Raw genomic sequence first — 19,017 nt, 5'->3', positions numbered from 1 at the left:
GGCTGGGGCCCTTGTGCTGCTTAAATGGACCTTGATGTCTCCCAAATGTTTTCATGCTGGATTCTGAGCCACTGTCCTGGCTGCAACTCTGAGGCCGGGCAGACCTCCTGCTGGAAAGAGAACTCGAATACTGGTGAGAGGTAGATTTGAAGCCAGGAGCCCCAGGTTTTGGCTCTGCAGGTTTGCACCCAGCTCTGTGGTGTGTGCTCTCACAGGTCACCCAGGACCTCCTGTCCAGGTTTCTTCAGGCCACCCATGATGGAGTGGATTTGAGGAATGAGGTTTTCAAAGCAGTTAGTGTTGGGGAGAGTAACCCTGGGGCCTCCGGAACCAGAAGGGAGGGATTTGGGGGCTGGAGCTTGGCAGTCCAGGTTCCATTGTCCTCATGTTCTCCCCACTGGCCTGGCCTGTCACTCCAGTCTCTGCATAGGTTGTCACATGGCATCCTCCCTGTGTGTCTCTGTGTCTCTTCACTTCTTTATAAGGACATAGTTATAATGGATTAGGGCCCACCCTAATGACACCATCTTAACTTGATTATGTCTGCAAACACCCTACTTCCAAATAAGGTCACATCAACAGGTACTGGGGTTTAGGACTTCAACATACCTATTTGGGGGCACAATTGTGGGCAGCCCCACGACACACATGTAATTTTAATCTCTAAGGACTAAGCATGCTGTTTTTTTTTTTTTTTTTTTTTTTTGAGACAAGGTCTTGCTCTGTTGCTCAGGCTGGAGAGCAGTGGCACAATCTCAGCTCACTGCAAACTCCACCTCCTGGTTTCAAGCAATTCTCCCCCGACCCAGCCTCCTGAGTAGCTGGGATCACAGGTGTGCACCACCATGCCCAGCTAATTTTTCTGTTTTTAGTACAGATGGTGTCTCACCATTTTGCCCAGGCTGGTCTCGAACTCCTGGCCTTAAATGAATCGCCCACCTCGGCCTCCCGAGGTGCTGAGATTACAGGCATGAGCCACTGTGCCTGGCCAATCACTGATCTTTCTCAAGGACTCTCCTTTTTTTTTTTAGACGGAGTCTCACTCTGTCCCCTAAGCAGGCTGGAGTGCAGTGGCACAATCTTGGCTCACTGCAACCTCCACCTCCCAAGTTCAAGCGATTCTCCTGCCTCAGCCTCCCAAGTAGCTGAGATTACAGGCGCCTGCTACCACACCTGGCTAATTTTTGTATTTTTAGTAGACATAGGATTTCACCATGTTGGCTAGGCTGGTCTCAAACTCCTGGCCTCAGGTGATCCGGCCACCTTGGTCTCCCAAAGTGCTGGGATTACAGGCGTGAGCCACCGCGCCTGTCAAGGCCTCTCCTTCTATTACGGGTCCATCTCTTGCAGTCCCACGCTGCTTTCCTTGGGAAATCCACAGGGATGGAACATCATCTCCAACACCAGCTGTGGATTCTTTGAAGTGGAGGGTGAGTTTAAAGGGCCCTGTGAAGTGGTCAGCAAGGGGAACCCATCTGAGATTCTGACAATTCTCTCCCACCCAGTTATTTACACTCGTCTCACCCACACCTAATTTGCCAATATTTTTGGTGACTCATTTGTAAAGTATCCTTCAAAGCATTAGACTGAATTTTCGTAAGAAACATCTCTCCTTGTCAGTGCACTTCTGACTCATCAGTAATATAACATTTAGTTAGAATACGACAGTAATTACAATGACAAGTGAACTGTCAGAAACATATTAGGGAACAAATACAAGTAACTGGCAAACAAACCACCAGCCGGTGTGAGGAGAAGCAGGCAGAGCCCAGGGGAGGAGGCTGCCAGCTGTCCCTTCCGAGTGCTCCCATTTCAAAGGGGAGGTTGGCCAGGAGGGTGGTTAGGAGACGGAGGCTCGCCTGTAGGCCACAGGAGGGCTGTGATAGTAAAACACTTTCTGGCCCCCCAGCAACGAATGGGCAACCTAGACCCTCACTCGGGGCCCTGTTCTCCATGCAGGGAGTCGTGGATCTTTTAAACAACAAGAACCAGCACACCCACTTTGTCACAAAACCCAGACAATCACAAGCTTTGTCGAGGATATAGGGAAGTTGGGACCCTCATACACTGCTGGTGGGAATGGAAAATTGTGCAGCCGCTGCAGGAAACAGCTTGGCGGTTCCTAGATAAGTTAAACAAAGAGTTACCATATGACCCAGCACTTCTACTCCCGGATATATATCCTGAAGAATTGAAATCAGGCCTTCAAACAAAAGCGTGTACATGCATGCTCATGGCAGGACTATTCATGATAACTTGGAATAGGTGGAGAGAACCCAAATGTCCATCCGCTGACGAATGGAGAAACTGCGGTCTCTCCACACAAGGGAATAGCATTCAGCTATAAGAAGGAATGATGTTTTGATACCTGCTACCATGTGGATGGACCTTGAAAACATTATGCTAAGCCGAAACACATTATGCTAAGTGGAAACACATTATGCTAAATGAAGAAGCCAGACACAAAAGGACACATATTGTACGATTAATTCCACTTACATGAAACAGCCCAAACAGGCAGATCTACAGAGGCAGAGAGCAGATTCGTGGCGGGCAGGGGCTGGGGGAGGGGAGAATGAGGAGTGACTGATGGGTATGGGATTTCCATTTGGGGTGATGAAGAAGTTCCAGAACTTTTTCTATCTCAGTGGTGACGGTTGCACGACATTGTGTATTTAAAGTCACTGAATTGTGCGTTAACATGGTTGAAATGGGACTTTTTTTTGAGATGGAATTTCGCTCTTGTCCCTCAGGCTGGAGTGCAGTGTAACAATCTCAGCTCACTGCAACCTCCACCTCCTGGGTTCAAGTGATTCTCCTGCCTCAGCCTCCTGAGTAGCTGGGATTACAGGCATGCACCACCATCATGCCCAGCTAATTTTTGTATTTTTAGGAGAGACAGGGTTTCACCACGTTGGCCAGGCTGGTCTCAAACTCCTGACCTCAAGTGATCCACCCACCTTGGCCTCCCAAAGTGCTGGGATTACAGGTGTGAGCCACCGCGCCCAGACGAAATAGAGCAACTCCAGTCCCCTCCAGCTGCTCTCTCCTCGGGACAGGTCTCATTTTAGTTCTTCTGGACTCCATCAGACCAGCACATGCCCCAATTTGGGGTTCTGCACAGACACCTCAAGCAGAGCTTGCTCCTGCCCCTTCTCCCAGATCTATCTGTGGACTGGTTGCCCAGGGCCCAGGTAATTCTCAGAAGGCTCATTCCTCCGAGACTCTGCCTGGGACCCCACTCACAGAAGGCTTTCGCGGGTATGTTTGATCACTGCTTCTCCAGGTCCCCCATCCCTGTGCCCACCCCCATCCACCAGCCCTGGAATCGCTCCTCTGGTGGCCACTTGGAGCCCTGGTCAGTGCCTTCACGTGAGGGGCTGATGCCCCTTGGGGCCGTGGCCCCACTGCCAGGCTGAAATCCTGCTCCAAGACTTCAGTCCCCCCACCCTCCCCACCCCCACTCCAGATTTGACTCCTTTCCTGGAGGGCACCCCCTGCATCTGCGACTTTGCTCCCCACAACTCCCCCTCCCTCCCCCCACCCTACTGCCCCCACAGCTATGGCCTGGGCTCTCGAGGTGGCTGCCTAGAGCAGGCTAGGGTAGTGTCTCTGCCTTCTACTTGAGGACCTAGGTGCACCTGGAATATTTATCTTCATCACACAGGGCAGCAGGGCCAGCAGACCCTGGGCAGCGGGTCTCAGGAAGGGTGGGGAAGGGGCCTAGTTCACCTGGCCCCTCACCTGCCCTTGCTGTCCTGCCCAGCAGCTTCCCGGCTGCATATTCTAGAGTGGATTGCCGTCCACTCCCTCCCCCTTCCCCTGTGATGAGGGTGAGCCAGGCAGGCCCACCAGCTGCTGCCCCCATGCCCCCTCACCCTAGCTGATGCCTGCTGTGCCTCCAACCTGGGCTCCTTAGGCACCTAAGAGGCCACCACCCCTTCTTCTGCTCCACCTGCCTTGGCCCAGTTGGCAATAAGGCTGGGCAGCAGGGATCAGTCTAGGACCCCTTGGAGGGACAGAAGCCGGTAGGGCTGCTATCTGGCGGCCAAAGGTGTCTCTGGCTTTATCTCCAAATAATGGTCTCACTGGTGTTCCCAATGAGCTGAGAGCTTTGATAAATATCTATGGCCCAGGCCTCTCTTGAGCCTGGTCTGCCAGCAGGACCTGCAGGGGTTGGTGAGCTGAGGGCAGGGGTGGGAGGTGATGCTCTGAGGTAGAGCTGGGATGGGGCTGGGGACAGGAGACTGGCAGCTGGAGCTGGCTTGGAGGCCGGATTTGGGAAGTGGGCTGCCCGAGGCCCATGCTCCGCAGGCTCCAATTCCTTCAGCTAGCTCATCTCTGAATGCTGTTTGACCACAGACTGGGGATGGAAGGATTTCCCCGGGGAGGGGATTGGAAGGGGCAGTGGGGCTGGGAGGACAGCCTTACTAAGAACTCCCACTGCATAGGGGTTAAGCTTCTTGGAGGCCTACTGTGGCCTCCCTGGCTTTTCATCCATCCGTGGGTGCCATCAGGCAGGTATCTTAACCTCTCTGGGCTTTATTTGCCTTGTCTGTTAAATGGGGATAACAGCCCCTGCCTCATAGAGCAGTATAAAGAGTCAATGAGATAAACATGTGAGGGGCTAAGCAGCACCTGATGCCCGGTAAACAATCAATAATCATCAGTGTTGCTGTTAGCAAATTGTAGAAAGCATTCCCCTCGGTTTGAAGCAAGTGTGGGCAGCTGAGTTTGAAGTCAGTTGGCAGTTTGGATGAGCTGGCTCTGAGATACACCTGGGCTGGAGGCCAGCGGCACACTCCCTGGCTGGGGTGTAGGGGGGCCCACTGTGGCTGATGGTGGCCCCGGCTGCATTGTTTGAAATTAAGCATCATTTTAAGGAGTTGGGGGGTAGAGGATGTCAGGAAGCTGGGGAAGGAGATGCTGGATCCACAGAACTCTCATTGCTCGGCGGCTGGACACTGGTGGGGCCATCTTTGGGGAAGTCCCATCTTCACGTGGGGCACGTCCCAGATCACAGCGACCCTGAGCCCTCCTTGCTGCCCTCTTGCCACAGAGCTCTTCATTCGTTCTGGCCTCCGAGAACCCAAGCCCCTTCAGTTCACTGAGGGGCGAAAAAAGCCTTAGACTTGGAACCAGACCTTCAATCTCAGGGGAGCTGCCAGGCCTGTTTCCCTGGCTGCAAAACAGGTGGGTTACTACCTCTGTGGGCTAGCTGAGGATTACCCTCGAACTTAAAGTATAATAATAATAATAAAAATAAAGACACACACACAGAAATATAGAGATATGAAGTGGGAAATCAGGGGTCTCACAGCCTTCAGAGCTGAGAACCCCGAACAGAGATTTACCTACGTATTTAAAAAAAAAAAAGACAAATGTTGTTTTTTTTTTTTTTTGAGACGGAGTCTCGCTCTGTCGCCCAGGCTGGAGTGCAGTGGCGCAATCTCGGCTCACTGCAAGCTCCGCCTCCCGGGTTCACGCCATTCTCCTGCCTCAGCCTCTCCGAGTAGCTGGGACTACAGGCGCCCACCACGACGCCCGGCTAATTTTTTGTATTTTTAGTAGAGACAGGGTTTCACCGTGGTCTCGATCTCCTGACCTCGTGATCCGCCCGCCTCGGCCTCCCAAAGTGCTGGGATTACAAGCGTGAGCCACCGCGCCCGGCCGACAAATGTTATAAGGATGTTTGTGGATGGCAAAGTAATCTACAATACCCACAATGAAGGTATTATTCTATGGATTCCAAACCCACCTCGCCCGCTAACACATGGTTTTCCCAATCTGACTCTCCACCCAGTCCTGGTCCCAGGAGAGCTGACCCATCAGTAGCAGGCGGCTAGAGAAGGAGGCCTGGAGGGGAGGCGAGGACCTCTGGGCAGGGGCTGTGCTGTCACACTAAGGGACGGGGAGGGGTGGTCTGAACTGGAAAAACAGTGGGGCTTTTCCTCCACTGCTGTTCTGTGCCCATGAGGGAGGATGTCAAGGAGAAATGGGCTTAGGTGGGGGTAGCATTAAGGGACCGCAGCCTTTGGGCATGGTGTGGAGAGAAATTCTTCCAGGCATGAGGTCTTCCGGGTCTGGGAGGGCCTCCAGCGACCTTTCCCCACCACTGCAGCTTGGAGGGTCCCCAGTGGCTCCCCCAACTTTGTGAAGTCACATGTATGTTTTTCGGCTCATCGCACCCCACTCACTCCCACAGGGGCCTCGCCACCCCAAGCCGAACCTGAGCAGAATGACCCAGATGCCTGGTCTCAGGGCTGCCTTCTCTGCGCCGAAGCCCAGAGCGCACATCTGCCATGGGAGATAGAACTCTGGGCCTCTGGGCTGCAGGTTCTGAGGCTCAGACGTTCCCGGCTGTGCCCTGAAGCAGCCCCTCCGCCCTCAGATTCTCTCAATGGGAGGGGAGCCCCAGGATCCATCTGCCTGCCCAGGGATTCCGCCTCCAGCCTCCAGCTTCTCCGATGACCCCCAGACTTGTCTTGGAGCTGTCCTCTTGGTGGCCTTCCAGAGCCAGAGGCTCTGAGCTTTGTGTTTTTTTGGGGTCCCTGGGGTCCCCCCTTGAGTGGCTGCTCATCTCTCACCCAAGGCCTAGCACAGTGCTGAGCACACAGTAGGTACCCAGAAGGTGCCTGGCAGTGACAGCAGCCAGGAAGCCCACTCAGGAAAGCGGGGTGCGGCCTGGCTGGGCTTATCCACACTTCCTGTCTGTACCGTCCCTTCCCTGTCTTCCCCTCACCCCCACCCTCTCGGCTCCTCCACCCCTGGGGTGCGCCCCTCATCCCATCCCCACTGGCATTGTCTCGGGAAAGCCTCGCCTTCTCACTCCTCCGCCTTCACTGGGTGACAGGCAGAGTTGGGAAAGCTGTCTCCATTGTGGCCATTAGAGACTCAGGTCACTTCGTCTCTCCAGGCAGCCAGGACCCTTTACTGGGCTTCTCCCCACTCCCCACAATATCCCCCACGTTGCTCTGGAAGCCTCCAGCCTACCTCTGTCATGGTGATCCCTGGGTCCCCCACCCCATCTCTCTACTTCAGGGCACAGAGCTTGGAGAATTGGCAGAGCAGAGTACCCCACAGGGCCTTCAAGGATATCCTTAGCTACCCCCGGGCCCAGGCCCTCCCCAATGAAACCGGAGGTTTCCCTCCCTCAGCAGGAGCTGCGGGGCTCTCGGCACTGCGTCGCCTTTGTTCCTGGTGTCTTGACACTGCAAGCTCTTGTGTGCGCCTGGGTGCACAAGTGCACATGTGCATACACACGCCCCACCCATGGGGCTCTCGTCCCTGGTTAGAGAGACCCAGAGACGAGGCCTGGGCTGCAGTGGGGCCCTGTGTCGAGTTCTGGTGTTCCACCCACACCCCCTGCCCCTCCAATGCAGCGCACACTGGCTTCCACCCACCTGCGCATTGCTGTGCCCGAGAACTCTCTCTGGCCCTCTGTAGCCTGATGTGGGAATGCAGAAGAGTTCATGTCCCCCTGGGAGCAGCCGTCAACCCACAGCTGATGGGAGATGGTGGATAAATACCCCAGCTCCCTCACCTGTTGGGTGGGATGAGGGAGGGCTTCCCCAGCGGAAGAAAGCTCCAGGCGCCCACAACAGTGTTGGAGTGTTGGTCCTGCTCCAGAGGCCACCCAGGGCTATACAAGCTCTGGCCTGGAGTTGGGGGCACTGAAGCCAGCAAGCCAGGGGAGCCTAACAGTGTGCCGCCCACCTCAGAGCGGCACTAGCCAGGGCTGGGGCATACCTGTCTCTTGCTCACAGGCTACTGTGTCCCCCTCTAGCCCCACCCCCTTTCCCCTGCCTTCCTTGCCTGGCTTCACTCCCTGTTGTCCTCTCTGTACTCCCCTTCCCTCGAGTTTGCACAAGAAACCTCAGGGTCTCAGGGATGGCTTCTTGGGGGGGCCCTAGCGGATACAGCTGCATTCACAGCCTGTCCAGTGGCCCAGTGTCCTAATTCTGCTTCCCACCCCTCAGCTCAGCTCCTGCCTGGGGCTGGGACACACTCCCATCTCCTTTGTTCCTTCCCCTGACCCATGGTATCCCTCCTCTGCATCCCTATCCGTGGTCCTCCTCTCCCTGTAATTCACCTCCTCACAACAAGCTGTCCCTAACTAAGGGGGCCCTGGCCAGACCCACCTGTTCCTCGAAGCCCTCCCTCCTGCCCTCACCCCTCTCCCGGCCCTCAGGGGCTCTCCTGGCACCATCCTTGCCGGGGTGAGAGTGCGGTCAGGTTTCTCAGCGACACAGCAGCCCCTGAAAACTGGGAAGCGGCCCCCACCTCTGTGAGACACCCTCTCCATCCAGCCCCCTGTGGAGTCCAGGCCTTCACAAATGCTGGTTGAAAAGATAAATATTATTTATACCAGCCACCCGCCTCACAGCCGACACCCTCATCTTCTAGTGCCCCCCAAAGCCCTGCCCTGGCTGTCCAGTCCCTCTGGACACGGGCAGGTCGGTGGGGGCTGCGGCCGGTCCACACCTGGAGTGTAAGCAGCATGTTGTCCCAAGAGCCACTTGGGCAGGGGTCTTCTCCTGGCTGGCTTAGCTAGTGGTCCTGCCCCAGAGGCCATCCGGGCTTACAAGCTCCGCCCCAGAGGCTGGGACTGGGATGCCCCTGGCTCTTGCTCACAGGCCACTCTGCCCCCTCCAGCCCTCATCTTCTCACAAAAGAGGAAAAGGAGCAGGAGGTGACTGGTGTGGGGTGGTTAAGTGAGGGGAAGCTGGCCTGGCCTGCAGGGTAGTAAATGTTCGGGGTGAAGGCAGCGAGGCAGGGCATTGCTGGTGGCAGTGCCACAGTGCCAGTGAGGTTCTGGAGGCCTGGGTGACTCTAATGCTGTGGCCGCACGTCTGATGATGACAACTGACTTCTGTCTCCAGGGTTCCTGAGCGAGGGCCCTTGGTTCCCAGTGGTGTCGGAAGGCATCACCGAGGTCCAGAGGCGTCATCATGCTGAGTCAGAGGCTGTCACGAGTTGCCCATGATGCCCCAGGGCAGCAAATGGCCTCCCCACAGTTGCCGAGGGCAGCCCCAGGCCCCAGTGGGCTGGCCTTCTTGTGCTCTGGGAGAAGACAGCCTTGGAGGGACACGCGTGCTGCTGTAGGTGTCCAGTGCCCCATTTCCATTCATTCCCATGTCCCTTCTCCAGGGAGGATTGGGCAGGGAAGCCAGAGGCCCTGGGCCCGGCCTAGTCCTGTAGGTGACTTTCCACTCATGAGCTAGAGTCCCGCACGGCTGCAGGGGGAGAGCGGCCCCCCAGGCTGTCAGTGCCAGCTGCTCCTGGGGGAGTGGGCATGAGACCTAACAGGTCGCCTCCACAGGCAGGGTGGTCAGGGAGCCTGGCCGTCATCCCCCCAGCCACAGCTCTTTGGGGGCTGCTCCATGACCTGCCAGCTCAGACTGCTGTGGACTGCTTGATGCTGTGAAAGCTGACACGGGTGGGGGAGGTGGGGATGGACATGGCGCGGGCCACTCGGGCGCGGATCGAGTGCTTGTCCTGCCACCGGTGCCACCTCTTCCGGATGGCAGAACGGACCTGTGGGCACAGGGAGGAGCACGACATCTGAGCCTGGGGCTCAGGACCCCCTCCCTCCCCTGGGCCGCCATGAGCAGCTGTGCAGGTCGGCGGCTGTGCAGGTCAGCTGAGTACACGGAAGTCCTCAGTAGGGGACGACACTCACAGCCTTAACGCAGCTGCTTTGCATATTTCTCGGAACAGGTTTCTCAAATGGCCTGGGGAAGCGGCACCCTTTTCTAACCCACACGAAGGTGCCATATGGCCTTCGCCATGAAGGCTCCCTGCCCTCGACCCACTCGTGTCCCTGCCCAGGGCTCAGCCCTTCCTAGTTTTCACAAGCTCATCGAAGATGAGCTCTGGCTTCCAGCCTGGTGCCAGCGGCCTCTGAGAGCAAAGGAGGGGGCTGTCACTGTGGGAGTGGACAGGTGGGAAGGGCTGGCCTGGGGCTCCCAGCAACATCCCCCTAGGGACCTAGGAGCAGGGAGGGAGAGAGGCAGCCCTGGGAGGGGAAGAGAAGGCTCTAGACGATCGCCAGACCCAACAGGCCTCGCAGCCCTGAGCCCCACTGCAGGGCCCCGGGGTCCTCACCTCACTATTGAGGAAACAGTAGAACACAGACACAAAGAAGCCCTGGGGAGGAGAGAGGAGGCGTCAAAGGTCGGCCGCAGGTGTCGCCCACCCGGCCTCTAGGCTGCCCCTTGCTTCTCCCTGGCCTCCTGCCCTCCAGGCCTCTGCTTGGCAGAATCCCCACCCAAGGAGGTGCCGGTGTGCCCCTCCAGGGCTGTACCTGGAAGGATTCCAGGAAGGAGTTGAAGTAGATGAAGACGACCCGGGAGACCTCATCCTCCCCGGGATTGACGAAGAACAGCATGTAGGTGATGCCCAGGAGGGGCAGCAGCACCAGAGTGGCTTTCACAGCCTTCCTGGGGTGGGGCGGGTGGGGAGGCTCCGAGTCACAGCCCACCCCAGGATGGGCTGCCTGCTGGCTCAGCAAAGAGGGCCAGGTCGGGGGAGGGAGTGGCAGGTCTCTGGCACATGAGAGGCATGGGGAGCAGGGGTTTCATCAGGGGGAGGCCTGAGGAAGGCGGTACCCCGTTACCTGTACTGAATGGTCTCAGACGTGGTGGATGCCCGGAGCTTGGTCATGAGGATGCGGACGATGTTGAAAAGGAAGATGAAATTGATCTGCAATTTGAGCACACCAGCGGGCCAGAGTGTGCAAGAGGCTGGGGACCCAGGCTTCTCCGCTCTGGCCTCAGTGCTCCTGCTGTTTTCTCCCTCCTCGTCATGAGCACCTGCACATCCCTGGCCCATACCCCCTCTTTGGGTGGCCTCCACCTCTAAGCAGAGGGGTTCTTTCTGTCCACTGTTGGCACTGATCGCCCCTCCCCACTGGGCCCTGTCTCCTGCCCCTATCCAGGTTCTTACCAGCAGGACCAGGATCATGGGGCCCTGGTAGATGTAGTCGGTGTACACCCCAGGCCTTTTGCCAAACCAGCACCTAGAAGGCGACAGAGGAAAGGGGAGGAGGGGTCATCTGCATCCGCCTTGATGGCATGGGGAGGGACAGTGCTTGGCCAGGACAGGACTGGGGCTGGAGGCCAGGAGGTAGATGTCCCAATTCCAACCCTGGCAGAAGGTCAAGTCACTTGATCTCACTGCCATGCCTCAATTGTCCCATCTGCAGAACGGACAGCATCCTCTGTGATGAGATACAAAGTTGGAAGCAAGCACCGGGGCAGGAGGTAGACAGTGGGAAGGACTGAGTGGCCGGGAACGGGCATGGGCCCAACACGCAGGCTGCATCCTCGGCTCCTCCGCCCGGTCCCCTGGCTGTGGCTGAGGCCCAGCATGCCCTCTGGGGGGCTGCTGGTGGGAGTGGTACCACACCTGTCACCCAGTGGGCACCCAGCAGTTCGCAATCTCAGCCTGAATCTGTCCAGTCGCAGCCTGAACAACCTTGAGAGGAACATTTGCACAGGTTCTACCTGCTGCAGGAGGTAATTGCTTTGCGTTTTCCCGAGTGTCCCTCCAGCAAGCTCCAGGGAGGCCTGGGGAGTGGGTGGGGACCAGACAAACTGGAAGCCCTTATGTCCTCGTGGGTATGATGACCCCCAGTGGCTAGATCTCATAAGCCAGAAATTGAGATTTGTAAATGAAACCTTTGGATTTTTTAAAGGTTGGCTACAAAATCGAGTTTTCAGAAAACACCATGCTGGCCACACACAGCTTCTGAAGGCCGGGTCCAGTCCTTGGGCCTCTGGTCTGCAAGTTCGTTTCTGGTTTCTCATACCCAGATCCTCTCTGTTGCAGTGTTGAATTTTCACCACCAGGTGGGGCTTCAGAGCCGCTCAGACTCACTTTCTCCTTTAGCCCAAACAGTTGTTGTTTTGCTTTGTTTTTTTGAGACTCGTGGAGTCTCACTCTGTTGCCCAGGCTGGAGTGCAGTGGCACGATCTTGGCTCACTGCAACCTCTGTCTCCTGGGTTCAAGAGATTCTCCTGCCTCAGCCTTCCCGAGTAGCTGGACTACAGGTGCGCACCACCACACCCAGCTAATTTTTGTATTTTTTTTTAGTAGATACGGGGTTTCACCATGTTGGCCAGGCTGGTCTCAAACTCCTGACCTCAAGTGATCCGCCCGCCTCAGCCTCCCAAGGCCTCAGCCAGCCTGAGTCCGTCAGGAGGGAGTCAGGAGGGAGTCAACCTCATAAACTCGCAAGATAATCTTCCAGGCTCCTCCTTCAGCCCAATGAAGCTGTGCAGGCCCCCTCCCCTCCGTGGGGGAGGAGAGGGCTTGTCACTGTGGTGGAGGCCACTTGGACGCCAGGTCAGTCAGTCAGATAGGTTCCTGGGAACACTTGCTTGGCAAAGAAGGTCCTGGGGCTCCCCTGCCATCCATGTCCACCTTTTCTGCCCTCCTCTCTCTCAGTGGTTCTCAATCTGAGCTGCACATTAGAATCACCTGGGCAGTTTTCAAGAATTCTGGGTGTGGCCGGGTGCGGTGGCTCACGCTTGTAATCCCAGCACTTTGGGAGGCCGAGGCGGGTGGATCATGAGGTCAGGAGATCGAGACCATGGTGAAACCCCGTCTCTACTAAAAATACAAAAAAAAAATTAGCCAGGCGTGGTGGCGGGCGCCTGTAGTCCCAGCTACTCGGAGAGGCTGAGGCAGGAGAATGGCGTGAACCCGGAAGGCGGAGCTTGCAGTGAGCCGAGATTGCGCCACTGCACTCCAGCCTGGGCGACAGAGCGAGACTCCGTCTCAAAAAAAAAAAAAAAGAATTCTGGGTGCCAGGCCACACCCCAGACCAATTACACCTGACTCTCTGGGGGTGAAGCCTGGGCATTGGTACTTTTTGAAGCATTCCAGGTGATTCTAATGTGAGCCAAGATTGAGCTCCACTGCAGCAGAAATCAAGTTTCGAGGCATGACTGGAAACATCTGAGTCCATTTCATAAGGAACCAAAGAACTTCAGAGCTGGAAGAAGCCTCTGAGATCATCTAGGTCCACTTCTATTAAATTCATGGACTCTTTTACTAAGATGTCTTAATATTAATAGAACACATTTTTTTTTTTTTTTTTTTTTGAGACGGAGTCTCGCTCTGTCGCCCAGGCTGGAGTGCAGTGGCGCAATCTCGGCTCACTGCAAGCTCCGCCTCCCGGGTTCACGCCATTCTCCTGCCTCAGCCTCTCCGAGTAGCTGGGACTACAGGCGCCCGCCACCACGCCCGGCTAATTTTTTGTATTTTTAGTAGAGACGGGGTTTCACCGTGGTCTCGATCTCCTGACCTCGTGATCCGCCCGCCTCGGCCTCCCAAAGTGCTGGGATTACAAGCGTGAGCCACCACGCCCGGCCTAATAGAACACATTTATATAGCATTTACTCTACAGGCCAGGAACTATTCTAAATGCTTAATATAGATGGACTCATATCACCCCACAACAGCCCTTTGAGGCAGTAGCATGTCCATTTTACAGATGAGGAAACTGAGGCACACTGCAGTAATCCGTCCAAGGTCACACAGCTATTTAAAGATGGAGCCACGATTCTGAACCTAGGCAGTCTGGCTCCAGGCTGCTTCCTGTGTAAGCTCAAGGCAGATAAAGGAGGCTGGGTCCTGCTGTCCAGCCCCACCCAGGCAGAGCCCAGGCAGGGACCCTCTGAATGAGTCCAGTCCCCAGATCTCTCCCTTTATAGATGCAGAAACCATGGTCCTGAGGGGAAAAAGCCAGCATGGCCAATGCCCGTGGGGAATGTCACCAAGCTGGGCTGGGAGCCTAAACCTTGGGGTCAGGAAGGGAAAGGAGATGACTTACTTCTCGTTGTCGTAGTACAGCTTCCCAATGGCCCAGGCCACAATGATGGGGAAGGGCACACCTGGGGGAGAGATGGGCTGTCACAGAGCCCTCAGCGGGGGCTGGGGATGTGGGCCTGGAGGACCCCAGTGCAGCCCAGGCTCCAGGGGGTCTGGGGTTACCCAGGGTGGATCTCAAACTCACACACCTCCTTCAAGGTGCTCCTACTGCCCCCCACCCCCAAGAGGAGCAGAGGGCTATGGTGCACACCTTACCACCCCAACCCGACCTCCATCCCTCAGGCCCCCCAGCCCGCTGGACTGAGTCTGAAGGAGAGGGCAGCCCGACGGCCGCCACTGCCCAGGCTGGAGAGGTGGCTGCCCAGCTCACCCCAGCCGATGCAGATGAACATCCACTTGCGCAGCCGGTCGGTGGAGTAGGTGAGCACGATGGCTGTGTGCAGGTAGCAGCCCTCGCCGAACATCCAGAAGAAGTTGGTCACATGGAAGTAGTTGTAGGCGGCTGTCACCAACCTGCACCAGCCCTGCCACCCCACCCCCAACCAGAGATGATGATGGGGGGCAGGGGCGGCACCAAACCCTGGGCCTGGGCCTGGGCCTCCCCCAGGCAGGATGGGGCACACCCTGGGATCCCACTCCTGTTCTGTGGGCTCCTCCTCTGCAGGGCAGGCCCACCTGGTCCCCTCCTCTGACCTGGGCTTGGCCTGACCTGCTCCCCGCTCCCCTGCCAGGACGCACCACGTTGCTCTGGTGGACCTCGGGGCTCATGGTTAGCTGGACCACGAACCAGGTGGCATTGCGCAGGATGAAGGCGGAGATGAGGTTCCAGTGGATGATGTTTCGCAGGCACCGGATGCTCCTGGTGCAGCAGGGCGGGTGGATGATGGGAGCGACAGGAGAGAGAGGATGAGGGGCAGGCCACCCACATCACCCCAGCCCAGATGTGTAGATGAGGAAACTGAGGCACAGGGTGGGGCTGACTGGCCAAGTCACACAGCGAGGTGACAGCAAGGCTCTCCTAATGCCCCATGGAGCCCTTCCTGCCTGCAGCCCACCCAGACATAAGCCCCAGGCAGAGCCTGGCACTCCATGGAGCCTGTGCTCCATGGACCAGGGCAACTGGATTCCTGGCGATGCCCGCTTCCCCTGGGGGTGGCTTCCACTCCCTGCCATTCCAGGATGGAGAGTCACAGGGGTCAGCCCTGCTCCCAGCCTCCAGCCCTGATGCTCGGCTCCTGATCCCAACCATCCCCATCCCCGGCTCTGCCACCTGCATCCTTGGCGGTAGTGCTGGGGCCCAGGTACCTTCGAACCTGAAATGGGGCACCACTCCATGGAGCCCCCACCTCCAGGGCTCCATCTGCCTGGTCACCCCAATGGGTGCAGCCTGGCCTGGGTATGGGTGACATAAGATAAGCTTTGTCCCTCCCCACCATTCCAGCAGCTACTGGGGAGGGGGCAGAGCGGCTCTGCCAGAGGTTCCCAGAGGCCTGAGACTCTCAGATAAGCCAGCCCCAGCCACCCTCTCCCAGCAACCCCCACCCCAACCTAGAGCTGCTCCTCTCACTTCTCCACCCTGCTTCTGCTCTAGGGCCTGGGGACAGGAGGAGGCAGTGCTGGGGTCTTCTCACCTGAGCCGCAGAAAGAGGACAAAGGCCACCAGGAGGGCCACCAGGGAGATACAGTGGCCCAGGTAGTTGATGATGACTGCGACATGGTAGTGCACCTTGCTTTTTTTCTGCAGCAGGAGAGAGGGGCAGAGGTGAGCCTTCTGCTGGATGGGAGCTGCTCTGTGAGGACATCGCCTGGGGGTGGCTGGGATGGAGCGGGTCATGATCTCAAGGGCCACTCCCCCTTCCTGAGCATCTGCTGCGGGTCAGGCCTCGCTGCAGGGCAACGCCGTCCAGTTTGAGGCTCTGTCTGTCCCTGAATCCCATGCTCTGTTCACTGCTCCGTGTTGTGTCAAACTGAATCTCCACATCGCGTGGGATTCCTCACTCCACATGGACCCCCACCCCCCCATGCACAAGCGCATGTGGTGCGCCCTCACACTCGCATCTGCCCATGCTGCCACCCGGTCGGAACACCAGGTGGACCTCTCAGCTGCAGAGACACCAAACTCTGGGGATTTCTCTTCTCCACCCATTTCTGAACTGAGTCACCACCTTCTCGGCTGCCCCTAAATCCCTCCTGCTGCAACGCCTCCTGCTCCTGTGAGCGAGGAGGGGCCGGGCAGCTGCTGGGCTCTGGCATCCACAGAATCAGCAGAAACCATAGAAAAGTCTCATTAGGCTCCATAACTCACTTTCCCGGGCCTTCCCATCCCTGGCCCAAGGGGATCATCCGTGCAGAGTGAGCAGGATCCTCTCCCAGGACTGTAACACATTCCCCGGGTTTATTTCTTAATGAATTTAATATACTGATGGAGGTCACTGCCCTCCTCTTTACAGCAATCTTGAGTTCCAAGAGTGGGGAAGCCTTCCTATTTACAGAGGATTTTCATATCTGTTATCGTGTTAAACCATCAGGGCAACCCCATGGGGGGAGCCGAAAGGGCATCTGGACTTTATTTTGTAGGAAAACAGCACAGAGGTTATGTTGACGCGCTGGAGGTCGCGCAACTTCAAAACCACCTCTTGCCTGCACATGCAGATTGGCAAGATACGAAGGCTGCAAACAGGTCCCCAGCCCATAATAGGGGACTGGTCAGTCCCCATGCCCCGCTCTCTGCAGACTCCTTCCCAAGAGCACAGCCCCCATCCACACTTTTATAGGTCCCAAGAAGCAGGGCCTAGAAACCAAGAGCTTGACACGAAGTCGAAGCAGTGTGTGAGTGAAGGAAGGAAAGATGGGTGCTGAAAAGCAGGTGGCTTTGAGAAGGGAGGGGTCCCTGGCTGCACCTCCCTCCCTCCCCGTTGCCAGGCTCTGGGGTGGGGCTGAATGATCATGAGGCACAAAAGCGGGTGACATGCAAGTGCTGAGAAACGGTGAGCTCACAATGGCCCTCATCATCCTCTCAGAGCCACCAAGGAGCTACTCCAGGCCTTCCTGTTGGAATCACAGAACCCACATGAAACCAGAGATCAAGGCCAGCCCTATCCACCAGGCATCCCAGGAGAAGCCAAGACCCTATGCCCAGCTCCGCCCGGCCACCAAGGCCCTTCTGAAGGGGCATCCTCACTGGGGAACCTCTCAGGTCCAGAGGCTGCTACAGAAGCTGTGTTCTCGGAGCTGGTTTCCAGGCAGAGGCTTTCTGGAACATGGCAGGTAATTACATTAGCAACTCCAGCCTCCAAAGGACTGGGATCCAGGGAGGTGTAAACGAAGGCAGGAGAGAGAGAGACAGAGAGGGGAGTGAGGAGAGGGTACCTATCACCTGTGCAAGTGGGGAGGGTCTCTGAGCGCCTGGCGGCAGATGCCTCAATCCGGAGGCTCCGGAAGATATGCACACATCACAGGCTGTCTGGAGCTGGTATTTAATATCCTTTTATTAAATTTTCCACAAATCCATGCTGAGAAGCCCCTGGGTAATGACAGCATGTGTGGAGCCGAGCATGGCATGACACCCCGGCCTTGTTCACAGGCCCAGGATGGGCGGGAGGAGCGCAGTGTGCAGGGAGACCCTTCACTGCTGCCTGCCAGGGCCCCTGTCTCACTCCCGAGTCAGGCCGTACCGGGCCCTTGGGGTTGGAGTGGGGAGGAGTTATCTATCAAGCACCTGCTGTATGCTGAGCACTGTGCCAGGAGCTCTGCAGACGCCACTGCTTTTCTTTCCCACAGCTGCCCTTGGAGACTGCTCCTCTCATCCCAGTTCTTCCCGTAGAAGACTGAATAATTGGCCACGCCACGCAGCCAGCATCTGGAACCTGGGTCTGCCTGGCTTTGAAATCCCTCTTTTCCCTGTTTCCCAGGGACATTTCTTTTTTTGGGTGGGGGAGGGATGGAGTCTCACTCTGTCGCCCAGTCTGGAGTGGTGCAGTGGCAGGATCTCGGCTCACTGCAGCCTCTGCTTCCTGGGTTCAAGTGATTCTCCCGCCTCAGCCTCCCCAGTAGCTGGGATCACAGGCATGTGCCACTATGACTAGCTAATATTTTGTATTTTTTGGTAGAGATGGGGTTTTGCCATGTTGCCCAGGCTGGTCTCGAATGCCTGAGCTCAGGCAATCCACCTGCCTCGGCCTCCCAAAGTGCTGGGATTACAGGCGTGAGCCACTGTGTCCGGCCCCCTGGGACATTTCTTGGGGGACAAGCAGGAATTGAAAGCAGAGGCACTTTCTGGGGTGGTCTCACTCCATTTTGGGCCCAGGAGCCTCGGGGGACCTCCTGCCAGGAGGATAGCACCCACGAGGGCTTTTCTCCAAGAGCCCGAGAGGGAGAATCAGGCCAAACCATTCCCGGGGGACAAAGTGTCAGTGTGCCTCCCCGAGCAGTCAGGCCTGGGCTGGGTTCAAGCCCTGTCTCTCATCGGCCACATCAGCATGATGCAACCTGAGAAACAGCTTGAGAAGACAGCTGCAGAGACAGCCTGAGGGATGGCTGCTGATACCCTGAGACAAATACATCCTGCGACACCCAGACAGAAGCCAGTGACACTGTGACATTTCCAATAACAACCAGAGTTCTGGCCAGCAGTATTTAGAGAGACAGCAAGGCCTTAAGAGGCACCCAGGAACACCCTGAGAGGTGGCCAGTGACACCTGGAGAGGAGAGTCAGCAGCACCCCCAGGGACAGCCAGTGACACCCCAACCAACGGCCATGATAACAGCAAAGCAGCTGGGATGTCCGAAGGACAAATGGGCACAGCTACCCCTGGGGCCCTGACCAGCACTCCATCTCCGTCCAGTCTGGAGACCTAAGACCAGCAGGCACCCCGCCCTAAGGAGGGTGGCACAGCGTGGTACTTGGCAGAGGCCACTCCGCTGTAGCCTCAGTGACCTGAATTGAATAAGGAATTAGTGCCCGGCTGACTCTGACTGGACTCTCTGCAGGACACCACCTCGTCCCAGGCGCTGTAGTGCCAGACCCGTCCTGATGCCTCTCTGGGATGGTGGCAATGAGACCTCCCTTCCAAGCTCCCTACTGGTGCCCACTCCATTCTGGCACCTCCTCTCCACCAAGGCTTCCAGAGCTACTCCTCTTACCCTGCAGTGGGCACTCACTCCAGCCCCTCGATCCTC

The 19,017-nt window shown here is 57.0% G+C and overlaps 1 protein-coding gene across 9 annotated transcripts in view; it reads right to left on the bottom strand.

Moving 5' to 3' along the window:
• Positions 1 to 8,340: 8,340 nt before the first annotated feature.
• Positions 8,341 to 19,017, bottom strand: part of CRHR1 (corticotropin releasing hormone receptor 1) — a 53,249-nt gene continuing 42,572 nt past the window's right edge. For 6 of the 9 annotated variants that reach the window (XM_032163949.2, XM_032163952.2, XM_058445095.1 and 3 more), the window contains 9 exons: positions 15,471 to 15,577; positions 14,578 to 14,698; positions 14,210 to 14,363; positions 13,841 to 13,901; positions 10,948 to 11,020; positions 10,619 to 10,704; positions 10,307 to 10,442; positions 10,108 to 10,149; positions 8,341 to 9,537 (listed from right to left, as the gene is read on the bottom strand). In XM_032163949.2, the coding sequence (XP_032019840.1) occupies positions 9,397 to 9,537; positions 10,108 to 10,149; positions 10,307 to 10,442; positions 10,619 to 10,704; positions 10,948 to 11,020; positions 13,841 to 13,901; positions 14,210 to 14,363; positions 14,578 to 14,698; positions 15,471 to 15,577 (921 nt within the window). In that variant the 3' untranslated portion in view covers positions 8,341 to 9,396. Of the gene's footprint in view, positions 9,538 to 10,107; positions 10,150 to 10,306; positions 10,502 to 10,618; positions 10,705 to 10,947; positions 11,021 to 13,840; positions 13,902 to 14,209; positions 14,699 to 15,144; positions 15,232 to 15,470; positions 15,578 to 19,017 lie in introns of those variants that run through there. The other 3 variants (XM_058445097.1, XM_032163950.2, XM_058445093.1) reach the window with 3 other exon arrangements.

The sequence above is a fragment of the Hylobates moloch genome, unplaced genomic scaffold, assembly GCF_009828535.3.
Source record: "Hylobates moloch isolate HMO894 unplaced genomic scaffold, HMol_V3 SCAFFOLD_10, whole genome shotgun sequence".
NCBI classification, from domain to species: Eukaryota; Metazoa; Chordata; class Mammalia; order Primates; family Hylobatidae; genus Hylobates; species Hylobates moloch.
Note: the sequence above shows the minus strand (reverse complement) of the source record. Positions and strands in the feature narration are given on the sequence as shown.